Source organism: Erpetoichthys calabaricus, chromosome 5 (genome assembly GCF_900747795.2).
Source record: "Erpetoichthys calabaricus chromosome 5, fErpCal1.3, whole genome shotgun sequence".
Lineage (NCBI taxonomy): Eukaryota > Metazoa > Chordata > Cladistia > Polypteriformes > Polypteridae > Erpetoichthys > Erpetoichthys calabaricus.
The window spans coordinates 181,799,642-181,827,318 of record NC_041398.2 but is presented as its reverse complement, the minus strand read 5'-3'; the positions used below and the strand labels follow the sequence as shown (position 1 = coordinate 181,827,318).

At 36.1% G+C, this 27,677-nt stretch overlaps 1 protein-coding gene across 1 annotated transcript; it reads left to right on the top strand.

Moving 5' to 3' along the window:
• The first annotated feature begins 22 nt into the window (after positions 1–22).
• LOC127528019 (ciliogenesis and planar polarity effector 1-like) lies at positions 23–27,677 on the top strand. The gene is made up of 10 exons (XM_051928567.1): positions 23–124; positions 3,965–4,022; positions 4,146–4,268; positions 5,105–5,334; positions 6,939–7,026; positions 9,507–9,558; positions 19,220–19,351; positions 26,763–26,916; positions 27,272–27,330; positions 27,512–27,677. The coding sequence occupies exons 1-10, from the start codon at positions 23–25 to the stop codon at positions 27,675–27,677; spliced, it is 1,164 nt and encodes a 387-aa protein (XP_051784527.1).

The following is a 27,677-nucleotide window of genomic DNA, read 5'->3' as shown; positions in this document are numbered from 1 at the left end:
ATGAGATTAAAACAATGGCATGATGCAGTCCTTTAGAAACACAAAGCACTGTGCCTCCTTTCTACCTGGCAACTCCCCTGCATCTCCCATCGGGCTTCGCAATAGTAGAGTCACTTATCTGCAGGTACATCTGCCTTCCACTCTGGTCCGGTAGCCCTCCGATCCCTGGCTATGTTGGGCTCCAATCCGGACCGAGACTTGGGTTATTTCCCCTGCGGCCAGGGCGCTCACGCTGGGGCTAAACCAGCCCAAAGCCTCCTCGACTGCTGCTGCCTTTCGACGGCCAGTCGTTGTCATCACCGGTCACTCCAGCTCCTTGATCGCTCAGCTGGAGCGACCGCTTCCTTCAGCCCCACTGAGTGTCGGCCAAACACTCTTCGGCAGGGGCTTACCTCCCAGCTGCCTGCCTTCTCTCAATCGAGCCTGCACTCTCTCTCTCGCTCACTCTCCTTCCCTCTCGCTCACACCGGCTCTCTCTCCTCGCTGTTTCTTACCTCCTTCTTCCAGGCAACCTCCGTCTCTTTCTCTTTCTTTCCTTTTCTCGTTTATTCATTCTCCCCCTGCTAGCCGCCTCGCACTTCTATTTAATTATGGGGATGTGGAACAGACGTGCAGCTCCCGGGAACAATTACAGATGCAGACAACTCCTCACCTGTGCACTTAAGTGTGAATCGCCTGCATCACAAATTCCCCGAGAACTGCTCAGCCACACACCACCATGCCCCCTCGCTAAGCCGCAAGTGCAGCGGTTATTTTAAAACTGGCCCTTTTGACATGAGCTGTGGACCCACTATACCACAGGGGCACTCATGACCCTGTTGCCAGTCCACTGGTTACCTTTCCTAGGAACATTTTTGGTAGATACTAACAACTGCATACTGAGTACACCCCACAAAACATGCTGTTTTGGAGATACTCTGAACCAGTCGTCTAGCCATCACAAATTGGCCCTGTCAAAGTCGCTCAGATACTTATGCCTGCCGATTTTTCCTGCTTCTAACACATCACTTTCAAAAACTGACTGTTCACCTGCTGTCTAATTCAGCTCACCCATAGATAGGTGTAATGAGAATCAATGTTATTCACTTCACCTTTCAGTGGTTTTAATGTTGTGACTGATCAGTATATACATATAAAATCTCCACTTAGTTTTATGTATTTGTTACATTACACCAAAGAAAATACCTGATTTAAATAAATGAGGTACTGAATAGTCCTACCAGGTGTGCAAGTAAGGCAATTTTAACAAAAAAAGGGGTTTTGAATGGTAACCAAAATATTGAAGTGTCTCAAGAGGGGGATTCAAAATGGCTGTAATGTCGTCAACATGACCATAATCAATTAGCAATATTACACTAAACCAGACTTTCAAGATGTGTACTTCATGCTGTCAAGTATAAACGTGTGGAAGACCCAAAAATCTGTCTAATTAGGTAAAGTCCTTAAGGAAGGAAGAAAATCCAGTGAAGTGCTTGCTCAAAGTCTGGCAGAATCTTCTGGCACCAAAGTATGTGCTTCAGTTATGCAAAGAATTGTTAAAAGAAATTGTCTCCTAGGGCGTTTGGCACCTAAGAAACCATTTTTGCGGAAAAGCAAGAAGAAGAAGATGTTTTAACGGGCGAAAGACCAAAAATTACAAGCTACAACAGCTGGCAGAAAGTGCTATGGAGTGATGAGTCCAAGTTTGAAATATTTGGTTCATAAAGGTGTCAAAATGTCAGAAGAAGAGTTGGAAAGAGGAGAAAGCTTTTAATTAGCACCTGGAAGATATATTGTATTTTGACTGATTATATTACATTACTATGAACACATATATTTTTTTGTGATGTAGCACACTCAATGATACAAACTCCCATCTGTAAAACATTGAGAAGCATTCTCAGCGCAGCAATATTCTGTTGGAACTTGAAGGTATTTTCTTCTGTAACCCAAATATGATATCTACTGTCATGATAGCTTCCAGCTCCAAACAGATCATTCCTGCCTACTGAATTTTATATAATCAACGTTATTTGCTTAATTAACTTCTAAATATCACAAACATTTACTTACTTAGCATTTATTTTTTACAAAAAGGGAAAAGAGGAAAAAAAAGCTTGAAAGTGCATATAAGCAAGGAAAAGAACGACTTCACATTCCACTCCAAACAGATGACTCGCCTGTTTTCTTTAAAAAGGTAAATATTTCTGGACATTTCTAAGTCTTATTTAAAAGTGACAGATATACAGTATCATGTTCTGTGTAATAGCACCAATGTGTATGAACTGAGCTTCAAAAATTGCCTTGTGTCTTTGAAAACGTCTCCAGAAATTGCTTGTACAAAATTAAATCCATCTATGGTCCATCACTCTATATACTGATAACACAACTACTGTACACAGATGAGTCTGTAGCAGCTTTATTCTATCATTATGCTAATTTGATTTTACTTGAAATTGGTTATTAACATCATTACAGTTAATTCACTACATTATTGCACTAAACATCCTATGAATTTAAAACTGAACAGAATATTATGACACATATGATACATACTGTGAAAAGCTGTCAGTACAGAAGAAAATAACATTCTTTAATATTTTTCTGGGTTAGATAGATAGATAGATAGATAGATAGATAGATAGATAGATAGATAGATAGATAGACTTTTGTCACCAGGGGTAAATTATTTTTTTACAGAAGTTCTTTAGTTACTTTATGAAAAATATAAATATTAAAACTAACTACAATCTCCAAACACACACACAAACGTCTATCTTGAATAAAAAGAGAGCTACTGCTATCTGATAAACAGGCTTGTATTTGGAAGTCATATACAGTATATACATACAGTTCTTTAAATAAACAAATAAATAAATACATAGATAAATAAATATATATACACCCATATTATGATCTGAACACACACTAGAATTAGTAAGAAGAAAGAAAATGTTGCACCTGGCAGCTGCAGTCACAGTAAGGTATTATGGTAGTGAGGTTTTGCTGTTGGTATAAAGGAGCCCCAGTAGTGTTTCTTGACACACTTCTGCTGAATAATTTGCTGGTTGAAAGTACTCAGTGTTAGTGTGTCAGAGAGAAGATGTGCAGCATTTTTGAGTTATATTGAAATATTCAAAATAATTCACATTTTCTAAAGCTACAGTAATTGGTTCTAGTAAAAGTTACCTGCAAGTTACCTCATTGTCATTTTTTCTTTTTGTAATTTCATCACTTTAAGCCATCAAGTTATGTTTTCCTCTTAAATAAACAACATTTCCTGCTCTTATCCCAAATCAATATTTTAATTTAATCCACCTAATGATTTGCTCCAGGAAGAAGATATTTATCCTCATGTGCCAAGTGCTAAGGATTAATCTACCACACGTTCAGGTTTTTCCGAAGGCAGAAAATGAGCATGTTTAGTGATGATGGTAGAAATGCCTCTTCAAACCATGTCATATATGAACTAGCTGTCTGTTTTAAGCATAGTTCAGCCTAAACACTGATACAAATATCACACATGGATGAATAACATTCTCAGTTTTCCACCAACCCAATTTGTACTATTTCTTGGTATCCATTTGCCTTAATTTCAGAATCATTTTGCTTCTCACCTCCTTATTAATCATCCTGTGACTATTGGCTCCTTGAACTACTGATTCACACCTATTTTCATAAAACTGATGCCCTACTTGCTCAAGCTCCACAATTGGTGCATATGTAAAACACTGCCTTTAGTTCATTTGTTTTAATCCCATTTCAAATTTTAGAATGGTTTATGTGTCTTAACCCTTTAAATGAGAATATTCAGTTTAAGTAAATATATACTTAACAATCATTTTATCTTAAAAAATGCAGCCTGAAAATGAAGTCTGATGATAATGGAGTCATTAAGAACTAAAATGAATTGCAGTTTATTGGTCTGTTAAGAAAACAAAATCTGTTATTCTGTTATATCTGATGCAATATTGTGATCTTTCAGAACATTCAGTATGATCAGCCTGTCTGTGGACTGGAAGACAGACATAGCAATTCAGCAGGTGAGGTTTACTACTAGGAACATATACTGTAGACAACATTTTGTACTGGGTTATCTTAGCATTTCTTTTAATCATTTTTCAGTATTGCAAATTTAACATCTTAACGTTTTATTTTTGTTTTAGAAAACTTTGATTCTGTACTAATAGATCAAAGTATCAGCTCATTATCCTCCACTGCTGATTTTCATTACTATGCTTCCACCCATAAATGGCCAGCAAACACAAGAGAAACTGGAACTAACACTGGTAATATCTGAATGACATTTACTTTAAGACTACATGTAAAAATATTTAAAAGTAATTTTGAAATGCAATTTTATTAAAGAGAATAAAAGAGGCGAATCAAAAGACTTACATACTGCTTTCTTTAGCTGTTCTGCCTAAAACTGAGGTTACAGCTAAATATATAGAAGTTTTTTTCTTTTAATGGATATTTATGAACAGTTGCCTGACCAACTGAAGTCTACAAGAAAGGAAAAATAAGTTGTTTTTTGTTTGTTTGTTTTTAATCATGATTGATATATATCCTCATAGTATTTAAGGTTGAGATTAAAGAGGATCATAAGAACAGTAAATCCTGTCGAGAATCTAGAAAATCTTGAAAATTACAGCATTTCATTAATTTCTGTAGTAATCCTCAAATATCTTTGTCTTATGAGTACTGCTGGTATATTGAGATAATGAGCACTCTTGTCCTATGGATTATGTGATGGACTGAACAGCATTGCTTTTGCTTTTGTAAATAATATTTGGAGTAGCTGGCAGTACATGATGCCTATTATTTGATTGCCATGTGAGAGTTATGATCAAGCAATTTTGCAACTGACTTGTAAGATCTAGCCTTTTGATAGTGGAGAACTTTGGAAACTTTATGGCAAGCACAGTTTTAAAAGGTGAGCAAGGTCAGCCACCTTGTTGTAGAGACTCAAACAGAAAAGAGGAAGGCTTTACCGGAATTATTATGCACTCTCTCTCATATATATACAGTATTGTATATATATATATATATATATATATATATATATATATATATATATATATATTTATTTATTTATTTTTTAAAATTTATTTTGATTTTCTAGTTGACCTATCAGTTTTGCAGCCCAAATCCACTACTGTGCTAAATGGAGATGATGTAGAACACAGGCTACTCTTTAATGCTGACGACTCTGCAAGATGTTTGTATTCACCTTTAACTGTCCCTGTAGCACAAAAATACTTTGCGTCTAAACTCGCAGAGATGGATGTTCAACTGACTACTTTACAGAATATTTCTGAAAACATGGAACTTGAATTTTACAACACCAGATTGGTAGGTATAATGTGTAGGCACTTGAAACTTTACCAACATAAGCATTTATGGAAATTAAAAATAAATTAACACAAGTTCAGGTTTAAATGGGTACAATTCATCACCAGGTTATCAGCTAAAATGTGGAATTATTAGCTCAGTTCTATTAAAATTGCAACTCTAAAGTAGAGTTTGCTTTCTTTATTTTAAGACCCCCCCCCCCCCCCCCCCCCGCCCCCAACAAACACTAGCATCACCATCAGGCTTCAACAGTAGTTTCGCCTAATTGACAATCGATTAATAGAACTAGATATTATATCACTCAGTTTTATTGATATAAAAAATTTGCCGGAATTACTATTATTTTATAAATTAAACTAATCTGAACACAGAATTCTGAGGTTCATATTATCAAAATACAAAGGGAGAATGACGAAATACTCTCATCAAGCTCTGCAGACAATTTGATAAGTGTAAATTAAAATACCTAAACAAACTACCTAGTATTGAAACTAAACCTTGAAACTTGTCTAATAAAATGTTGTGATTACATTATGTCAGAAACTCTACTTACTTATAAAGGTGCAATTAGAGTACTCCCTGCTGTACAGGATATTAGAATTAGTCAACCAGTCTTTTGTTTTATATACAGAGGCAACAGCAGTATTTCCATAACATAGTATGGCATAATTGTTCTGACAATTTTGAGGGTGTGCAAGAAGAAAAGGGAATGACCATGAAATGAAATGTAGTTAAAAACAAAGCACCCATCAAAATAAAAATATTCAAGCCTATCTTTTGTCATGCCAAAAATGTATAAAAAATCAAAGTCAAAGTATAGAATGTAAAGTTGTAAATCAACAAAATAAGTAGTTCAAGCACAAAGAGATGTTACTATATCCACAATCTTGGACAAACCAGGAAGTGTCTGAAGGTCACCTATATATATGTACAACCTTGTGATGTTACACATCATACAATTCAGGTTGACATTACCTGCACCTGCATAGCCACAAAGACAAAAAAAAGAGTACAAAATGGTGGCACCCATAACAAAAACAAAAAAGTGCTGAGGGAAAAGTAATTTGTTTCTAACAGTGAAAAACACTTCAAATGCAAAAATAAATAACAAATACATACATTTCTTAACCTCTAAAACATAAGTTTAAATTTAAAACACCATACAACCAAATGTATAAAGCAAAGAATACATCACAAATCATAATGAAATCATAACAAAACCCTCCTCCCAAGTGTGTGCTCTGATCAAAGATCAAAACAACTTGATGGTATGAAGATTCCTAAAAAGGTACCCAAGATCATCCTTCAGGCCCATACTCTCTCTAGTGAACAAGGTATTCAACTCTGGAACCCTTCCGGTGAATGAATGGGTATGAATGGGTTACAAATGAGAAACAGACTGCAAGGGCAAACTTTTAAGCCACAGATTCAATATGCTTAACTAAACCCCTGTATATTGATTTGTTCATAAAAAACACTATTTTATTTATTGGAACGTTAAAGTTCAAGTGTTTTCTTAAATGTATTATAATATATTGCATATCTGTGTACTTTAAATGTTTGTATGCTCACTATTTGTAACAAGTGTCTGCTTTTTTTTCTAGTTTGTGGATACAGCTGAAAAGCTTAATAAACAGCAACATTATGTGAACCAAAAATGTCTGGGAACAGGAATTTTAGCGAAGAAAAAAGGTAGGTTGCAATGCTCATTATCAAACAAAGCTCATGTGATTAAATTTCACAGTGTGTGTCAACTAGGCATAAAAAAATAAAGTGATGAAAGTTTTAAAATAATCATTCTATATATATTTAAGGATTATAAACTATATGCCATGGGTGGCCAATTCTGACGCTGGAAAGCCACAGTGGCTTCAGGTTTTTATTCAAATCCAATTGCTTCATGAGAAATCATTCATTGCTGATGAAGCACTTACTGCTCAACTGACATTTTTGTGGTTCGTTTTAGTTGTCTCGCTTGTTAAGATTTTGAACCCTGAATTGGCTGTATTAATTGTTTTAACTGCTCCTTATTAGCAATACGATGCAAATGACAAAGGAACCAGCAGTTCTACATCTATCTTGTCTCCGTTTCCACCCGTGTGTATTCATCATTCACTATTTGGTTTAATTAAGTATTCAGAAGGAAACCAAAGAGAGAGTGAAGAACTGACAATTACTCATCTGTTTTAGGCTTCAAATCACTTGGATGATACAGGTATCATTAGAAAAGAAAATTAAATCTATGATTTAAGAATGAACTGACATGGTACAGTTAAAGCACTAACAAGCCATGAAAAATAAAATCTGTTATTGGGGAGGTTGGGCTTCTAATTAAGCAAATGGGTTGGAACAAAAATCTGCAACCGTTGTGGCTGTCCAGGAGTTGGACACCTCTGCTATATACCACTAAACTATTTCCCTCTCTCATAGTTCCTGATTGTGTAGCATGGTAGTGCAGAGATTAGCACTGCTTCATTTAAGATGCAGGGTCCTCGGTTTAAATCCAATAAACAGTCATTGTCTGTATTGAGACTGCAGAGGGCTGACGCTAGTTTTAAATGGTGCCATGACACCCATGGCCAATCATATGACACTTCCAATGACAGAAGAGTTTGTAATCTGGTAGTTCAAATGAATGCAGAACTAATTTAGATAGATAGATAGATAGATAGATAGATAGATAGATAGATAGATAGATAGATAGATAGATAGATAGATAGACTTTTGTCACCAGGGTAAATTAGGTTTTTTACAGAAGTTATTTAGTTACTTTATGAAAAATATAAATATTAAAACTAACTACAATCTCCAAACACACACACAAACTTCTATCTTGAATAAAAAGAGAGATACTGCTATCTGATAAACAGGCTTGTATTTGGAAGTCATATACAGTATATACATGCAGTATATATTGTACATAGGTCAATGAAACCAGCAGTCTTTTAATGAAGTAATGGTTACAAACTTTATGTTCACTCATAGACTAAACAAACTTTGAAACTGATCTTGTGTTAACAATCTCCACCATAAAAAATAAGCAAGCAGAAAGAGTGAACCTAGAGTTGAATCTCAATTCATACTTTCATAGAAGTGCTTCTTAAGGTATTTTAAATATTTTCACATTTATTAAATGGTTGGTTATTTACAATTTCACTTTATTTTATTTAGATTTTGCAGATTTTAAAATAAGATCAAAACCGCAAATGTAAGTAATGGCTTCATTTTCGAGATCATTATTATACAATATCTTTTACTTTTGTTATACTTCTGTCTGTATTTAACTGATTGCAATTACTATTAGCTTAGGATTTCTAAATATCATTGCTATTTCATCAAACCTCTTTCACTGTTTTCAGCAGCATACATTTGCAAACATATTGTCATTTGCTTTATAAATGGTGAGCAGCCATTAAAGACTAGCTAACAGGAAAAACAGGTTATACAACTGGACTTATGACAATTGGGAATAACTGTTTTTAACTCTGACATTTAAAGATAGTTTTAAAATGTCCCTAAAAAAGTGTTGGATCCCCAGGAGAGAAATGAGTACTGTAAGAAACATTGAATTGTTGCATTTAATCATTTATGTCAATTAATAGGTCATATATCAGGGCTAATAAAAAAAAGCTGAATACACAGTATTTTTTTGAAGATCTTCTTTAAAGCAAAAGATCCTTGATGGTGCACGTATTTAGACTGCAGTAAGGAAATCATTAAAGTATATAACCAAGAAAAAGTAGGCAAATGTTTTTGTGCCATCTCCCTGAAACACAACAATAATTCCTTCTGAAAGATTTGACAAATGACACTGACAAATACTTTTACCACGAGAGAGTTTGAAGGAATATTACAGAATTTCTAATAAACATAGCTAGAAATTTCAGGCTGTAGTTGCTTTCAGTTGTGCTTCAATAACGTTTTACTTTGGGAGAAATAAAATAACAAGGGTGAGCATTCAGGCCCTCAAACTCCTATACCTTGTAAATTAATACAAGCCACAGGAGAGGTTCTTCTAGATTTTCATCTTGTGTGCATGTCCTCATAGATTCCACCGATATCTTTTTTTCTCCAAATTTACTATTTAAATTAAATAATTGTGCTTAGTATATTGTTGCCTTCAAGTGTGCTGAAGATCTGGATTAAGTCCCCACTTTGTATGCTTGTTTTAGGACTAATGAGGTTCAATTGCCTTATCCTCTCAGAGAACCTCATTCCCATCAGGTGAAAAATGCACTTGGATGCTCTTTACAGCATAGCTTCTTGTTGGGTTAAAGTTGGTTTGTTGCATTAGTGTAGACAAATAAGTTATTCCACTTAAACATATTAGATTATATGAATGTCAGAGATCAAATACAAATTTTCTTTTGGGACAGACAGAAGAATTGTCCAGATCATAGATAAAATCGATACAGAAGATGTTATACTGTTCCTCAAAGTACTGTGGCAAAACTAGTCTAAAACAAAGCACAATTGTAACCAAAAGTCTTATTCCTAAAATAATCATTTGTCTGAGATGTCTTCTTTCACAGTTTTTCCTTTAAAATAATAATTCTAGACTGTTTTTAATGTCATATCATGGGATCATTGTATGTATATCATATGCATATCAGCTACACTGCATTATATTGATTAGATATACAAAATGGTGATGCATATGACAACAAATACTTAGAATATAGCAATTCTATAGACCTTACTGAAATAACACACAAATACCAAACAATAAATGTTTCGTTTTTAAAGTACCAAATCAAAATATGTAGTCAGGGCTGTTTCTGGACATAGGCAGTCTAGGTGAGCACTTTGGGCACCCTCTAGTGGTCAGAGTGCATTAATGCAACCCTTGTTGAGATTCCAAAGAAATGTTAATGCTGTGTGCATTAGCAGCAACTGCACTGTCTGTACTATGCACAGCACAATCTGTTGCCCAGAAACGGCCGGAGGTTGACACAACATTTTTTTAAACAATACAGACCTACAAACACTCAGACTCAAAAGGAATGTACAATTTTATATTATTATCGGATACTAGCAATGTTCGGTTTTAACGTGTGATGGCCTACACAGTCCTACAATAACACGAATAACAACAACAACAATGATGATGATGCCAATTATTATAATCCTCAAACTGTAGCATATAAGAGACAGACATGGCAAAATAAAATTAAACGATCAAAACGGCAACAGGACTGTAGCTCTTGAGTGAACTGCTAAAAGCTGATTTAACCCAAACTATGATCATCTCCCAAATGGACATCCATTAAAATTTGTGTTAAAACTTACCAAACATCGTCCACTGTTGCTCACCACCATTAGTGAGATTCATTCTGGGAATGCTAATGCAGCTGTGCATTTTTTGGATAGGTAGATTGTATTATTTGCATACACAAGCATACTGTAAATAGGAATTATGGGTAAAGATTCCTATTTAAAGATAATCATATTCTCAGTTTCATAGAATGTTATCATTATGCCAAGTTGTCAATTTATTTTATTAATTTAAATGACATGTAAATGTTACGTCAATGTCTCGGTTTAAAAAAAAATTATATGTAGAATGTCACCATCATCAAAATGCACACACTTGGCTGGTGGTTTTAATAGATAAAATAGCTTTAGAAATAGCAAGTGTTTCTTTCTTAATTTTCTTATAATATTTTTATTTTATTAATTTTCATTGTAATTATTCCATACAAACAGATCAATTTATAACCCAACAAATTTGAAGACAAATCAAACCCCACCCCTGAGAAGGAGAGCTTAGCTAAAGGAAAATTGCTTTAAGCTTTTTAATAAGGCAACATTAGACAAAAGAAGGGGAGAAGTAAATATCTATATAAATAAGAGATGGAGAAGGGAGTTAAATGCAATAATAGTTAATTCTCTTATTCTAAAATAATATTGATTAAATCCTGCCAAGTTTTGAAAAAATTTTGTACAGATCCTCTAACTGAAAATTTGATTTTTTCCAATTTCAAATAATATAAAACATCAGTTTCCCACTGCCTTATAAGAGGAGAATTAGGATTCTTCCAATTTAACAAAATAAGTCTGCGTGCCAAGAGTGTAGTGAATGCCATCACCGTTTGTTTGTCCTTCTCCAATTCAAGTCCATCTGGAAGGACACCAAACACAGCTGTTAGTGGGTTAGGAGGGATTGTGATACTAAGGCTGTCTGAGAGGCACTTAAAAATTTTTGTCCAAAATGATGTTAGTTTGGTGCAGGCCCAGAACATGTGACCCAGTGAGGCAGGAGCTTGGTTGCAGCGCTCGCAGGTTGGATCCTGGCCTGGAAACATTTTGGACAGTTTTTAAGCGAGACAGATGAGCTCGATATATAATTTTTAGTTGAATAATTCTATGCTTTGCGCATATAGAACTCGAGTGAATTCTCTGCTTTGCTACCTTCCACTCCTTTTCTGATATATTGATTAAGAGATCTTCTTCCCAATGTCCTCTTGGGTCTTTGAAAGGTAGGGACTCTAATAAGATTTTATATATTGCGGAAATAGTGTTTGTTTCCTCGGAATTGAGCAGTATTTTTTCCAGCATTGTGGAGGGTGCAAGGTGGGGGAAATCGGGCAATTTCTGTTTAACAAAATTTCTAATTTGAAGATAGTAAAAGAAATGTGTAGCTGGGAGGTTAAATTTTGAACGTAATTGTTCAAAAGATGTAAATATGTTGTCTATATAAAGATCTCTGAGCATTTTAATCCCAAAACTTTTCCAGGTATTAAAAACTGGATATACTTGCGAAGGTTGAAAGAGGTGGTTCCCTTGCAGAGGTGCCACTGATAAAAGATTTTCCATCTTAAAATGCTTCCTAATTTGGTTCCATATTCTGAGTGAGTAAAGCACAATTGGGTTATTAGTATATTTGCGATAACTTTCATTTATTGGAGAGCAGAGCAGGGAATATAAAGAAGTACTACAGGATTTTACTTCTATTGCAGACCAAGCCTGTGTATGTGCATTTATTTGTGTCCAGGTTTTTATGGCTTGTATGTTTGCTGCCCAGTAATAAAACTGAAAATTAGGTAAAGCCATGCCACCTTCTGCCTGAGGTCTTTGTAGGGTCGCTCTTCGGATACGTGGGTGTTTTGAGTTCCAAATGAATGAGGTTATTATTGAATCTAACTGTTTAAAAAACGATTTATTGATATATATTGAAATGTTTTGAATAAAAAGAGAAGTTTAGGAAGGATATTCATCTTAACGATGTTAATTCTTCCGGCTAGAGTGAGATGAAGGGTTGACCATCTATGCAAGTCTTGCTTAATTTTTTCCATACAGACGCCAAAATTTTGTTGATAAAGAGCTTTATGTTTACTTGTGATATTTACCCCTAGGTATTTAAACTGATCTGCTATGGTAAAAGGTAGGGTGTCTAATTTATTATTATATGCTTGTGAGTTCACTGGAAAGACTATACTTTTATTCAGATTAATTCTAAGACCAGATATCTTTTGAAATTCTGTTAGTGCTGTTAAAACAGCAGGGACAGTGTTTTATGGGTCCGATATATATAAGACCATATCATCTGCATATAAAGAAATTTTCTGTTCCAGTCCTTCTCTGACAATCCCCTTTATCTGATGAGAATTTCGGCAGTGAACCGCCAGTGGTTCAATAGCGATTGCAAACAACAGTGGCGACAAGGGACATCCTTGTCTGGTACCACGTTCTAGTTTAAAGTAGTCTGAGCAAATTTTATTAATACAAACTGAAGCTTCTGGACTGGTATACAGTAGTTTAATCCAAGCACAAATATTCAGGCCAAACCCAAATTTCTCCAATGCAGTGAAAAGGTAATTCCATTCGATCATGTCAAATGCCTTTTCTGCGTCTAATGATAGTAATATCTCTGGGGTGTTTGATTTTGCTGGTGAATATATAACATTAAACAAGCGTCGGAGATTTGAAGATAGATGTCGGCCTTTAATAAATCCAGTTTGATCTTGTGATATTACCGAGGGCAGCACTTTCTCCATCCTTCTAGCTAGGATTTTTGAGAGTATCTTAACATCATTATTCAGGAGTGAAATTGGTCTATATGATGCACATTGTAACAAGTCCTTATTTTGTTTAGAAAAGACGGTGATTAATGCTTGTCGAAATGTTTGAGGTAGTATTTGGTGGTCTTTAGCTTCTGTAAATGTTACCAATAAGAGTGGAGCTAGCTGAGTGGAGAATTTCTTATAAAACTCTACGGGGTAACCATCAGGGCCTGATGATTTCCCGCTTTGTAGTGACTTTATAGCGTCTAGTAATTCTGTTAGCGTTAGAGGTTTATCTAGTTCCTCAGCACTTAAAGCATCTATTTGTGGTATTTGTGAATTATCCAGAAATGCATTAGATTGCGTGTTGTCTTCTTTGGGCTCAGTGGAATATAAAGACTTATAGTAATCTCTAAATGTGTGCATTATTTTATTATGGTCGATGATTTCTTCTCCATTCTTGTTGGTGATTACTGGTATTGCATTGTGAACTTCTTGTTTATGAATTTGTTGAGCTAAAAGCTTATTAGCTTTTTCTCCGTGTTCATAGTAATGCTGTCTAGACTTATAAATAAGTTGTTCAGTTTCTTTAGTTGTTAAGATGTTAAGTTCTGTATGCAGGGCCTGCCTTTTCCTGTGAAGAGCTTCACTTGGACGCCTGGCTTGTTCTTCATCTATTCTAGTAATTTCATTTCTTAGCTCTGACACTTTCTTGGTTTCTAATTTATTTCTATGGGAAAGATATGAAATAATCTGGCCTCTTAGGAAGGCCTTTAGAGTTTCCCAGAGTGTTCCTGCAGAAACCTCTGTAGACGTGTTTGTCTCTAGGAAGAAGCTGATTTGTTTGGATATAAATTCTGTGCAGTTCTCGTCTGCCAATAAAAGAGGGTTAAGATGCCATCTGCGAGGTGAGTACGAGGGGCTTATTGATTTTAGCTCCAAGACTAGAGGGGCATGGTCAGAGATAACAATTGTGTCATATTTGCATGATTTAATTGTAGGCAGGAAATTATTATCTATAAAAAAAATAATCAATTCTTGAGTAGCTATAATGCACTGGTGAGTAGAACGAATATGTTCTTGAGTTTGGGTTAAGAAACCTCCAGGGGTCTGATAAGTTGTGATCATTTAAAAACTGTGTAATTATCTTTGCAGTATTAGATGTCGTCCCCCCTGTCACGGGAGTCCTATCTAAGAGTGGATTTAAAACACAATTAAAGTCCCCAGCCATTATAATTTTATGAGTGTTCACATTGGGAATGGATGCAAATAGATTTTGCATGAATTCCTTATCATCAACATTGGGTGCATAAACATTTATCAAAATCATTTTACTGTTATATAAGTTGCCCATGACCATCACATATCTCCCTTCAGGGTCCGACACTACCTCTGATGCTACAAATGGAACTGTTCTATGTATGAGAATTCCCACCCCTCTAGTTTTCTTTATAAAGCTAGAATGGAACATTTGGCCAGTCCAGTCTTTTTGTAATCTGAACTGATCCTTGGGTAGTAAGTGGGTCTCCTGTAAAAATACTATTTTAGCGTTTAAGCCTGTTAGGTGAGAGCATACTTTCTTTCTCTTTAATTCGTGATTCAGGCCTTTAACATTCCAGCTCACAAAGTTAACTGTCCCATCATGGAGACATTGATTCTGAGTTTTTAATGTCATTTTATAGTTTTAATTGGTAATATGGCAGTTTTAATCTTAGTTTCAAGATTCCCCAGGAGTTGTTGCATGTTAGCCTGTTGCTGCATTGATATTTATAATTATAAGGATTATAAGAATAGATTAAATATAACCTGCTCTCCTTCTCTCCCCCCTTTATCCCCCCACCCCCCCATTTTGCCTCCCCACATGAGGCTAGACCCCACTTCGCGATGTTCCAGTCCTCTGACATACGAAGAGACAGAGCACGTCCAAAACAAAACAAACCCCACCCTGCAGCGGCGTTACAGAATTAAAACAGAGATATCTTTTACAGTTAAATCCTTAATACTATCTGCCGAAAATGTTCTCATTAACAATATTTAAGCTTGAAATAATCTTCAGCGCTTTTAAGTTAAGATATTAAGATTAAAAAAAAAAAAAAAAAAACAACCCTGGGAGTGATTTTAAAAACTAGTCTAGGATAAACCTGGTAATTCATACTGTAATAGTATAATGGTAATTGTATAAATAGTAGAACAAGCATTAAACCAAGGGTATGAAGTTAAACAGTCTACTTTAAGGTATAGTAAAATAAAAAAAATAAATAAAAAAAAAAAAAAAAAAGGAATAAATAAATAAAACGAATCCTACTTTAATCTCTTCCACATTTTCACACTCACGTCTATAACTCTATAACTCTGATTAAAACATAAACATATAACATATAAAGTCCAGCTAAAAACAAAAAAAAAAAAAAAAAAAAAAGAAAATAAGATGTATAATTATAATACCAGTCTCTTTAAACATGGATCCAGCGATCAGATCATAGGTCTTTCCCGTGCCTTGATAGAATACGGCTCTTTAATTTTAATTAACTTTCAAAAAAGTGTCGGAAACAGCTTCTTTAATTCTTTTTCAGCTTCTTCTTTGCTGAAGAAGATATAATGTCCATCTTGAACTTCCACTTTCAGTTTGGCAGGATACAAGAGGCTGTATTTGATATCGGCTTCCCGTAGCATCCTTTTAATGTCGTTGTAGGATCTGCGTTTTGCAGCTGTTGATGGTGAGAAGTCGGGAAAAATACGAATAAGATTATTTTCGATTATAATCTCTTGCTTGTGTCTGAGAAGTGCCATCACATCAAGCTTACATCTTAGTCGTTCGAAGCGGACAATAAAAGACCTAGATTTAAAGGCGCTTGGTATCTTTGTGCGATAAGCCGTGGCTATCTCATTGTCGAGTTTAAAGTCATCTCCAATTATTTTAGACAGTAATTCTACTGCAAATTTCACTGGGCTTGAGCTTTCTCGTTTCTCAGGTATACCCTCAATTCTTATATTATTTCTTCTGCACCCATCCTCCAGGGCTGCAAGTCTGTCTCCAAGTTTTTTGTATTCCGAGTTCGCAGCTGTGGCTTTTTCATCGGCGTTAGATGCCATTTGTTCCGCTGTTTCCACTCGAGCCGTGAGTCCCTGCTTAGCGTCTTCCAGCTGATCTGAAACGTCATTAATATGATCATCAAGCCTTTTCAGTTTGGAGTTAGTTTCTTCAATGTGTTCCACTAATTTCTCCAACATGCCTTTAAAGTTCACGTCGAAACGTTCAAATAGACGCGTTTCCTTATCTTTGTTATCCTTCTTGAGCTCAGTGGCCACCTTCTTAAGATCATTTGTGTTATCTTTCTTAAGCTCCTTCATGGCCGTAACTATGGCAGTGGACTGTGTAGCGATCATCTCTTTCTGTGTAGAGATCATCTCTTTCAGTTCGGACAGTTCGCTTCTGCTTTCGTGCTCCGAGTGAAAATGCAGCTCCTGTTACAGGCTCGCGATGAGTAGATGAGAGCACGTCCTGCAGAGCCCTTTCTAGTCTCGAATGATCCTCAGAAATCGGCGATCCCTCGCGACCTGTATCACTTGCGCCTTCGCTCCCATTTTCACTCTCGACTGGAGACGATACAATGGAGCGGGGTCCCAGGAATTCTGCGCACTCTTCTGCCTGTTCTAGGTCAGTCTCCGTGATGCCATACCTTACACTTGCACTCAGGCCGGAAGTCTGTCCGGACTTCGATGCAGCTTTAAGTTTCTTTTCCGGTTCTTTCTGACTTTTCTTCTTGTTACTCATGCTTGTATATTGTAGTGGAAGTTCCCTGGTCGGGTTAAATACAGGATACCTCTAAATAATATGAAATACGTGGGAAAATAAAGCCGCTGCTAGCGGAGCTCAGCTTCAGGCGTCCATCTCCTATAAACATTTTCTTTAGAGAAATGTTAAAAGTAATGATTAAAAGACTACTAATAAAACCCAATGCCTTATTAGTTTTCTGAAATGGCACCTCTCAAGATTTTTCTGAGACAGCCTTGTAAACAGATGTTGCTATAACTCGACATTCTCAAATTGTGAATTCGAAGTCCTAAATACTTCACTGTCCCCAGTCCTGTCTCCAGGTCTCAATATACAGGTCTGGCAGTAATTATTCCTTTCAAAGACTGTCCAGGTTTTCCAGTAATTTTTTCATCCTCCTTTGAATGTATATCTTTATTACAAAAACAGAGTAACACTTTTAGCACTGATGATGACCCCCACTACATGTGCTATTTGGATTCTACTAATTCTTCTTTTGGATTCTTTGTCTCTTGGCCATAAACCGAGACAAGAGTAGGTGTGCACCAGGATCTTTTCAATTCCTTTCCTTTTTGATTTGGATAAGCATGTGTTGAGTCATGGGATAAAAGATCATTCTCCCCAGTGCATGTTTTTTGCTGATTCATTGTGTTGTGCAGCACAAGTGAAGAGGAAGTTGTAAGAATGTAGAAGGGCTTTGAAAGATAGAGGGTTGAAGATAAATAGGAAGAAGACAGAATATATGAGGTTTATTGATGTTTAGGATTCAGAAGTTATCCTGCAGGGAGAGCTATTGTAAAGACTGGATAAATTTAAATATATAGGAGCATTGGTAGCCCAGGATGGAAAACTAGATGCAGAGATATCCCATAAATGTAGATGGAAACAATTGGAAGAACATATCAGGAGTATTGTGTGACAGAATTAAAGTGAAGGTTACAGGTGAAGTTTTTAAGATAGTGGTAAGACCAGCTATAATGTATAGAACTGAGACATGGATAGTAAAGGGAGCACAAGAGAAAAAGTTAGATGTGGCAGAAATGAGAAAGTTGAGATGGATGTATGGAGTCACAACAGAATAAGAAATGAGACAATCAGTGGTACAATAAAAGTCAGAGAGACATCTAAGAAAGTGCAGGAAAGTAGGTTGAAGCAGTATGGACATGAGATAAGGAGAGATATTGAATATATGAACAAAAGAGTGATGTGAAATGAAGTACATGGGAAGAGAAAGCAGAGGTGGATGTATAGAGTAAAAGAAGATCTGAAGGAATAGGACTTGACTGGCAAGTAGGTGCAGGACTGAGCTGTTTCGAGAAGGTTGGTCCAACACATCAACCCCACACAGCAGTGGGAAACAGATGAAGAGGAAGAAGAAGAAGATGGAGAAGTAGTCAAGTAGTCCCACGTCAAATAACTAGCTCAGTATCTATTGTCTCATCCATCGATACATTTTCTATCACCCTTATCAAGTCCATGGTCAATTTGATTTACAGTATCACCAAAGCCAATAGCTTCTAACTTAAAATTAATATTTGGTATCAACTGTACCAAAGGTGTTATCATAATCTAAATAAATTTGGCCATAGGATTTGCATAATCTTAAACTAAAATTACTTTTTCTAAAAGGCAAGTTTTGTAGACTGCTTGGTCACCTTATAAACACAGACTACATATCATTTAGAATAATTAATTAATTAGTTTTAATATTAGTAGTCTTCTAGTATATTTCTGTCTTAAGTTTGAAATTACTTTACAGTGGAGGAGACAGGATAATAATAGGTAAATATTCATTGGAATGCTTTTTTACTTTCTTGTGGACTGGAATAATATCTGCAAAATTCCTGACATGAAGTAACCCTTTACCCTAACAGTTTATAAACTCACTTCAGTCATAATTATTAATGGATTATTAAAAAAAATACTGGTAAAGTTCCACCATGTGTTTCTTTCACTTCCAATGATTTTCAGACTTTCAGTGTATCCATTGACCATCTATTTCATATACTTTTTATTGCAATCATTTTTTTATTTACAGTTTTTATAGCTGTTTACCAACATCTGTAGCCCCTGTTTGTTTTATGCCTGCTCATTTTATCCATATTAGGTTAACAAAGGATTCTTTGCAACCTCAAAAGTTAAGATATATTTACAATATTCTTAATGACCTTGAAACAGACAGCATGTTTCCAGCATCAGAACTGGACCTACCTCAAAAACAAACAAGACAAGTGAAGCGGTATGTAATATGCAATTGAAAATGTTATCTATGCAAATACAATATACTGTTTTTGAACTTGGTTTATAGTATATTATGTTGAATAATTGCTGTAAAATACATTTGTATACCTAAATACTATATATATATATATATATATATATATATATATATATATATATAAAATTTCTCATGTCATAAACTTGTACTAATGCATTATTATACAATCAGAACTAATCACAGGGACAGCTAGTTTATATTACTCACTCTGAATGATGCACATTTAATGCTACTAATTGAAGAAAATGCTGTCTTTCTCTAAACACTGGATCTTGCGTTTTATACCACCTACAACATAGTGTAAGTTGAGCTTCTGGTACATAGTGGTAATTCAAACTTAACTTGAACATGACATGAAAGTTCATTTGTTTTAATATGGCTAAGGAAGACAAACATCTAGTAGGACAACCAAGGAAATGTATTTTAGACACAGCAAAAAGTTTGCCATTTATCCTATGTCTTCTTACACATTGTAACGCAATATACAGGTGTGGCTTTGTGAAACCAATCTCTTCCTGAAGATCCGTTCATAAAGTGAGGTTTTGTGATGTAAACACATAATTACCATTATTTTCAATGGAAATAACTCTTAAGCATTCCCTGGCCCCAAAAATTGGCCCCAATTTTTGCTAACATAATGCCAAAATACTTGAAACTTGACAGAATTCATTTAATTATAAATATTTTAAATTAAAAAATATTTAAGGCTGTATGCCTGTGATTTATTAGTTCAAGTTTCACATTCAAAGGAATGTCATTTCAATTTTTATTTGGCTTTTGCATCACTTTTATGATCTTTTTTAAACTGTGATGCTCCAGATAATTCAAGTAGATATGTGAGCGAAACACAATGCAAGTTGACTAAACCATTGCATAAACTGGGAGAGCAACTGAGATTATGATTGTGCATCACCAACATCGAGCCTTTCCCCAAACATCCAGTTTATTTCTGTTTAGGTTACAGCAAGTTGTACTTGAAATGCATGCAAACCTGATTAGGTGCTGCACTAGTGGTCTACATTTGAAGATTGTTTTAGACTCTGTCTTGGTAAATGTGAAAATCTATAAAAGTAAAAAATAGTGTTAAAATATTTTCTTTTTTCATAGAGTGGTTGGTGATTATGTTGGCAAGCATGTGATGTGGAAAAATGACACCACACTGTTTACCTAAAATAGTCTTCTTAAAGCCTAACATTCTATTCTCTGAAAAGCTTTGTAAAGAATGATTCATAATCCAATCCATATTACTAACCGAGAATGGTAAACCGGATGGCATGGACGCAGGTACACGGCGATGGGACCATGAGACATACTGCGCAGGCGCGTACAGCGCGCGTCTCATAAACCACACGTGAAGTCGTATCCACCGCGAACGAAGGAGTCACGGCCCAAAAACGAAAGAGCTCAACTGACGTGAATGAGAAATGAAGCAACAACGCGTCCATAGCTAACGACTAACGACACAGCCATACAAAAAAGAGGATTCTGCGCTGCAGCCCAGATTCAAACGGAAGAGGCTATGGCGGCCCCACAGGTCCACAATGATAGTACGGAAGGCGCAGGCGTCACTGCCATATTGTGAGTGGCACTACTGCGGGGTGAAGTTAGGAATAATGTGCTGTTTGGGATTGTACAAACCGCTGAACGCTTTACACCGAATTCAAACACAACACAGCTCAAAGATACAAACACGAGCCCACCTAGAAAAAATCAGTGAACGTAGGCACCTACAACACGTGTCTGAAATGCTGCAAGCAAAGCGGGCACGGCTCCAAGACGAACAAGCTCAACTAATGTATTTCAGGATACCCAACGCCGGGGGTAAGCGAGCGAAGCGAGCAGGGGGCGGAGCCCCCCTTGTAAAGTAATAATATGCTCAACTGTAAATAAATTTGTTTTAGCTTGGGTGAATCCTGGTTCACATTCTTATTCACTTACTTTGTATATTACTGTAGAACTGAGAACTTGAAGGAAGAACATCCATCCATCCATCCATCCATTGTCCAACCATTATAAATCAATATTTATTTGATATTATTTATTTTTTAAAGACAATACTATTTCTTTGAGTTTTCTTAAACAAGTTATTATATAAGGCAAATTAGACAAAGGTAGAGATGTGGTTTATATCAAAACATCCTGACGTTCTGGTCTTTTATTTCTTGATATTAAAACCATGAAAGTCTTTCTTTTTAAACTTCTGTAGGAAATCCCTGTGTTTTGTGCCTGTTCAGAATTTCTCAGTGTCTCTTGTAACTGGTATTCATCACCAGTCTAACATCCATTTTTCAGATGTGCTCACGTTTGCTTGCTGCACTCCAAATCTTGTTCCTCCTCAATTTCTGGGTTCATGGGCTGCCTCCCATCGAGTTAGACCCCTTTCCTCTCAAACCATCAGCCACCACCACTTACCAAATGTTCCTCAGCCTCCCTCTTGACTTTATTCCGTCCACCTTAATCAATTCACCCAGTCATCTGTCGAGTTTCACTCTATATGGCTGAACCACTTTAGTCTATTTGTCTTCATTTCAGTATTGTCTTCTTCCATTCCACTTTGTTTTTTGCTCTCAATATGAGATCAGTAGCAAACAAGAGCTGCCATTTAATCTTTTCTGATCTTCATCTCCATCATAATCAATCTCAACAGACTCATAACGAATGCTTGGTGTGGCTGCGCTTTATCCACAGAACTTTCACTTTCCTCATCTGCTGTTCTGAACACTATTCGTACTTCCTTATCCCTCAATATCACTGTAGATGCCAACCATTGTTTACACCTTACTTTCTCAATGCCTTTTTTATTAGTCTTGCAGTATCCTATCTTCACGTTTAAGACAGAGGAAAAAAGTGGGAGACATATGATTCTAGTGGTATAAGGAACACTATTGAGTATTTGTTGGAGTGAAGAAGTGATTAAGGCGTGCTGAAAAATGTGAGATTAAGGGACAGATATATATTACATCATTGATTAATTGTATGAGATCTTTCAATCGGGGCGGCACGGTGGTGCAGTGGGTAGCGCTGCTGCCTCGCAGTTGGGAGATCTGGGGACCTGGGTTCGATTCCCGGGTCCTCCCTGCATGGAGTTTGCATGTTCTCCCCGTGTCTGCGTGGGTTTCCTCCGGGCGCTCCGGTTTCCTCCCACAGTCCAAAGACATGCAGGTTAGGTGGATTGGCGATTCTAAATTGGCCCTAGTGTGTGCTTGGTGTGTTTGTGTGTGTCCTGCGGTGGGTTGGCACCCTGCCCGGGATTGGTTCCTGCCTTGTGCCCTGTGTTGGCTGGGATTGGCTCCAGCAGACCCCCGTGACCCTGTGTTCAGATTCAGCGGGTTGGAAAATGGATGGATGGATGGATCTTTCAATCAAAACCACAAGGAAAAGTAAGGGGACATACTGTATGTACTGTGGCAAAAGGTCTGACAGCTGAAAAAAGTGAGTGTGAGAAGTTAATTTTTTGAGATGTTGGCAGTAAGAGCGACTGAAGTTTTATAAGGTATTAATGGTGAAAGTGGAACAATGAAAAAATTATGTTTTTAAAAAAAGGAGGAATACAGTTGGACAAAGGGGGCATCTAAACAAAAGGAGACATGATGGTGAGATACAGGTATAGAGAAAGCAATTATGATGAGATGTTATGAAGAGTGTCAGAAAGCAAAAACACAAGATGACAAGCCAAGTCAATAAGACCACAAATGACATACACTTGGGTAAGGACAAGAAGCCAAGAGGCTAACTTTGCAAGTGAGTTGCAAAATAAGGTCATTATAGGGTCATTACTAACACATGTACAAAACACAATCAAATTTCTTCTTGCGCGTACTAATCAACATTGACACTTCTCCAGTCCCATGATTAGTGAATATAATTGAATAAGAAAAGTAAGAGAAAGATCAGGATCTTGAATCAGAAGGCAAGAGGAACACAGGATTTAATGGGTGTGATTTGCTTGAAAGATGCTGAAGGAAACAAAGTAGTAGTAAAATTAAGGCAATCTGGGAGAGGTACTCTTGTAACTGTTAGTTAAATGAATATGTTGCCATTTATCCATATTACAACATGAAAAAGTAATTTGGTGGTGTAAGCAGCACATCTGAGATGACAGAAGTCCCCATGTTAATCTGATTATCATGTACACACTGTATAATGAGATTCTTATTGTGTGTCCAACACCTACTACTATAGTGAGAAGTAATACAAACAACATGCAAAGAATACATCATATGTTAAATACAGAATCAGACAAGATATTTATATATAGATTAAAAATACATCAGTTATAATCATGTAGTTGCTAGTATAAGTGGCTGCTTAGAAGCCTTCTGACCTGACAATAAAAACTATCCCCGACTCTAGTGATGTGAGTACTAAATGTCATCGACCATTTTTCCAGAACAGATGAGAGGGAAAAAAACTCTACAAGATGGTCCTAGAAAGTCTGAAAAATGTATGTCCTGAACAGAAGGGCTCCTACGATATTAGTGAAATGCATAAAATAAAATATGTAATAAATAAAAAATAAAATGCATAAAAGCTAGGTTACTATGTAGGTACTGCTGTTATTGCTGTTTTCTGCTTGTAGATTCACTTTTTTGCATGATTTACAAAAAGTGTTGTGGGATTTCAATTTGTGCATTGGCATTTGAGAAGCATGTATATTTTTTAGAATCTTTGGTTTATAAAACAATAAATTGTGGTACATTTTATTACTCTAAATTTTGCATGCAAAAATGTTAATTTTTCAGAGCAATTGTCTTTAAGGATCATACAAACACTACACCTGAAATATTTATCCTGCTGAGCACTGCCATATAGTACTTTGCTCTAGAAGAAAAAGTCTGTGTCTGAGCAGCTAGAATCAAAAATCGCTGATTTCTAGAAATCTCCATCAAACTTGACAGAGATGTAATACACTTCAACTTGGAAGAGTGTGCAAAAATTGTACCATTCAGATGTGCCGTACAGTCATTGTAGAATCTTATTACAGAAGACTCAGTCTATACTGTCAAAGGTCTTTGTAATAATTACTTATTCACAACGGCAAATCCATATGAATGTCTTGGGTTTCTGTGTTGCTGAATCAAACTTGTTGTCATTTGAGGTGAGGCATTGAATCAATTGGCTTTAAAGTCAGCTTCTGATATCATTATGCAAGGACTGAATAACAGGTGTCACAAACTCGAGACAGAGTCATATAAAGGTTTGGGGCAGCCACCCGTATAATTTGGTATCCTGGCTGCAAAGTTGCTTTCTTAAAATATACAGCACTGATGTGCACACAACCGAGTCCAAAACAAGACTGAGGGAATAGGGAAAAGGTGCAGGCTTTTTAAGGGGGAGACAGGAAGTGAGATCATAAGCATCGGGCTCATGTTCTTCAGCCATTGGTTCAGGCCTGGACGTGACATCACAGGGGCCGGAGCCGGCAAGGTCTCCTTCCATTGGCTCAGTCCCGTAAGTGACGTCAAGAGAGCCAGGTGGAATCTCCCGTGAATGGTCTACGGGGAAGGGAGAAAAAGAGTCAGTGCACTCTGCCACATCCCGGCATGCCTCAGAACTGCCTTTACTCAAGCCCATTAGCTGCCTCCCATGCGCACGTGTGTGACACAGGATAGCATACACTTTTACACTCTTTAATAAAAGTTGAACATTTTTCTTACATTAATGTCAGATTTATTTACTTTAAGCTTCATGGATTAAGCATGTGCTTTTAATGATGAGAACGGAAAGGTAATTTTTTTCTGCTTCAAATGCTGATTTTTGCATACCTTTTTATGCAGTTCCTCCTTTACTATATCATTAACTGATTTTAAAGCTGATTGCTTGAAAGTGAATGACTGACCTGATACAATAACCGTGATGTTATTCCACAAACAACAGAAATCCTAGGATGTCACATCAATCCAGGTATGTCAATGGTTAATGTTTCTGCTTCATGACTCCAGAATCTAGAAGTCAATGGGCTCCAGTTCTTCCCTGAATATCGTCTGTGTGTAATTTGCACATTTCCCTACTGCACACATACATTTTCTGTGCTGCAAAATAAGAAAATGATAGGTCAGAAACAGTGCTTCTATGTTCCAGGGTAGAACCTGTTTATCGTTTTGTAGTTGTGGAAATGGTGGTGTGTAAACTCAGTGTCAACAGTGACTATAGGGTTTCAGAGTTCCAGAAGGTTTTTGCAATCATGTTGATGTGAAGTGGTAGGGTTTTAAAGGCTGGAAAAGTAAACGAAGAGTTTGAAAACAGACAGACAGACATATCCACACAGAGACGCTTCATACTTCCTAAGCTCAACCCATTTCTGTATTAACTATGATTTAGTATTCTGTGAGTGCAATGAAATCAGTACATTTTTTGACACTTTGCTTCTATTTATTTCCACATCCCAAAGAAGTCCAGCTTATGTTGAAATGGTCTGTTCTGAAAGAAAGAGAGTTTCTGAGTGTACCCAGCAATTACCAAATGTTTTTCCCAGAAACAATAGTGACTAGGCCGTTACACAGCACACTTATGGACTAATACCCATCCATAATTAGAAAATTTTAAGTGACCAAATAACCTAGGTAGCACAGGCAGTGACCAGGCTTGGAATCAAAGAGGGGCATGGAGGGTGCTGGAGCCTATACCAGCTATCATAGGGCAGGAAGAAACCATGGACAGGGAAGAAATCAGAGCACCCGGAGGAAACCCGTGCAGACACAGGGAGAACATTCAAACTCAGTCACGAACCCAGTTCTCTTTACTGAGAGGCAGCACCACTACCACTGCATCACTGTCATAGCCATGTCCCTGGTGCAATTAAGCTAATCAGGGCTAACCGTTGGAGCACTGTCCCTGTTGTCAATGCATATTAAACATAATAAATAACAGTACTGATTTTATTTTTTTCCCTTATATTATTGTGTGTTTGTTAAAATGTAGTGTTTCACTTAGCAGAACTGGCAGTAAAGACTTAATGTTAAAACACAATATCTGAACAATTTATAATGCTTTCAAAACCTTCAATTGATGGTTTAATAGTATTGCATTCATGTATTATACTTCACATTGCTATATAAATGTAATGAATGATTATTATTATTATTATTGCAGAGTACACTTATAAATACTCCCACATTTATATAAATTGGGCCAAATTTGATTTGCCGTGAAACTCTTGTTTTTCAAGAAAATATTTTTCTGAGAAAATACTCTGTGACAAATAATAATGGACATTATTTTATTTGAATGCGTATTGTTTAGAATAAGAAAGGTAATGAACAGAAGCATTATAGCAGTGATTTCTGTAATCTTTGACATTTATATATGCACTTTAGAAGATCTTTGAAAGTTTAGCTATTTTTTTCTCGTTAATGGAATCTTTTATCGACAGAATTTGTCACCTATACCAAGGGTTTAGCAAATCTAGGCACCAGAGAGAAGAAATCAGAGAATGGATGAAAAGGAAATATAAACAAAGGCAAGCAGAATATCGCAGACAACTTGATGAGAAAAGGAAGAAGGAACACCATCCATTCACCCCTACTGTAAGCATGATGCTCAGTCCAATAGATTTCTAGCATCAGTCTGAGTGTGAAAATTTTTTTTCTTAAAATGTCTATATTTAAAAAATAATTAAAAAAAAATCTTTTACTTCAGTTTTGGAAACAATATAGTGCAATCTAATACATTAAAATTATAATACACTTATGTTTTTTTATAATAAGCCTGTTTACTTGTAGATAACAATTCAAAGGACAGAAACCACTCCTCCTCTATATTAATTAAACTTATTTACTTAAATATTTCGATTTAACAATCCATGTCCAGTCTTAAGTCACTGTAATTAAAGGAGCCCATTACAAAATACTTCTCAATAATCCTTTAATATCTTCCTTGTAGGCAAATGTCAGCTCTGAAGATATCAAAATTAACAACATCATTAAAGGCGTGAAAGATAAGTACGTAATTGGAAAAATAACAATGAATATATATTGTTCATGCATGTATATGTCATAGACATACTACTCTACCAGCAGGTATTAAGATGTGTAAATTATGTATGTTACCAATTACAGCAAATAAGAGATATTCTGTATCTATAGCATGTAAAAATTTTTTCTTTTGTGTACCTTTTCTCAGAATGGTTTCGGCAGAACATCATAGTCATCGAAAAATGGAAGCAGTTAAACTAATGAAGGAAATTGTGTCTGATGCAATGCAACTTACGGCATGCAGGCAGAATCCAGTGACAACCAGATCTAGGAGGTTTGTTCAGAGTCCAAAAAGAAGGGCAGCAAGAAGGTAA

What these genes read in the sequence shown, in the direction of transcription:
- LOC127528019 (XM_051928567.1), top strand. Translation starts at nt 23, where the DNA reads ATGCAGTCCTTTAGAAACACAAAGCACTGTGCCTCCTTTCTACCTGGC. An exon ending in GTAGAGTCACTTATCTGCAG is followed by an intron (nt 125 to 3,964) that starts GTACATCTGCCT and finishes GTGATCTTTCAG; the next exon opens with AACATTCAGTATGATCAGCC. An exon ending in CAGACATAGCAATTCAGCAG is followed by an intron (nt 4,023 to 4,145) that starts GTGAGGTTTACT and finishes TTTTTGTTTTAG; the next exon opens with AAAACTTTGATTCTGTACTA.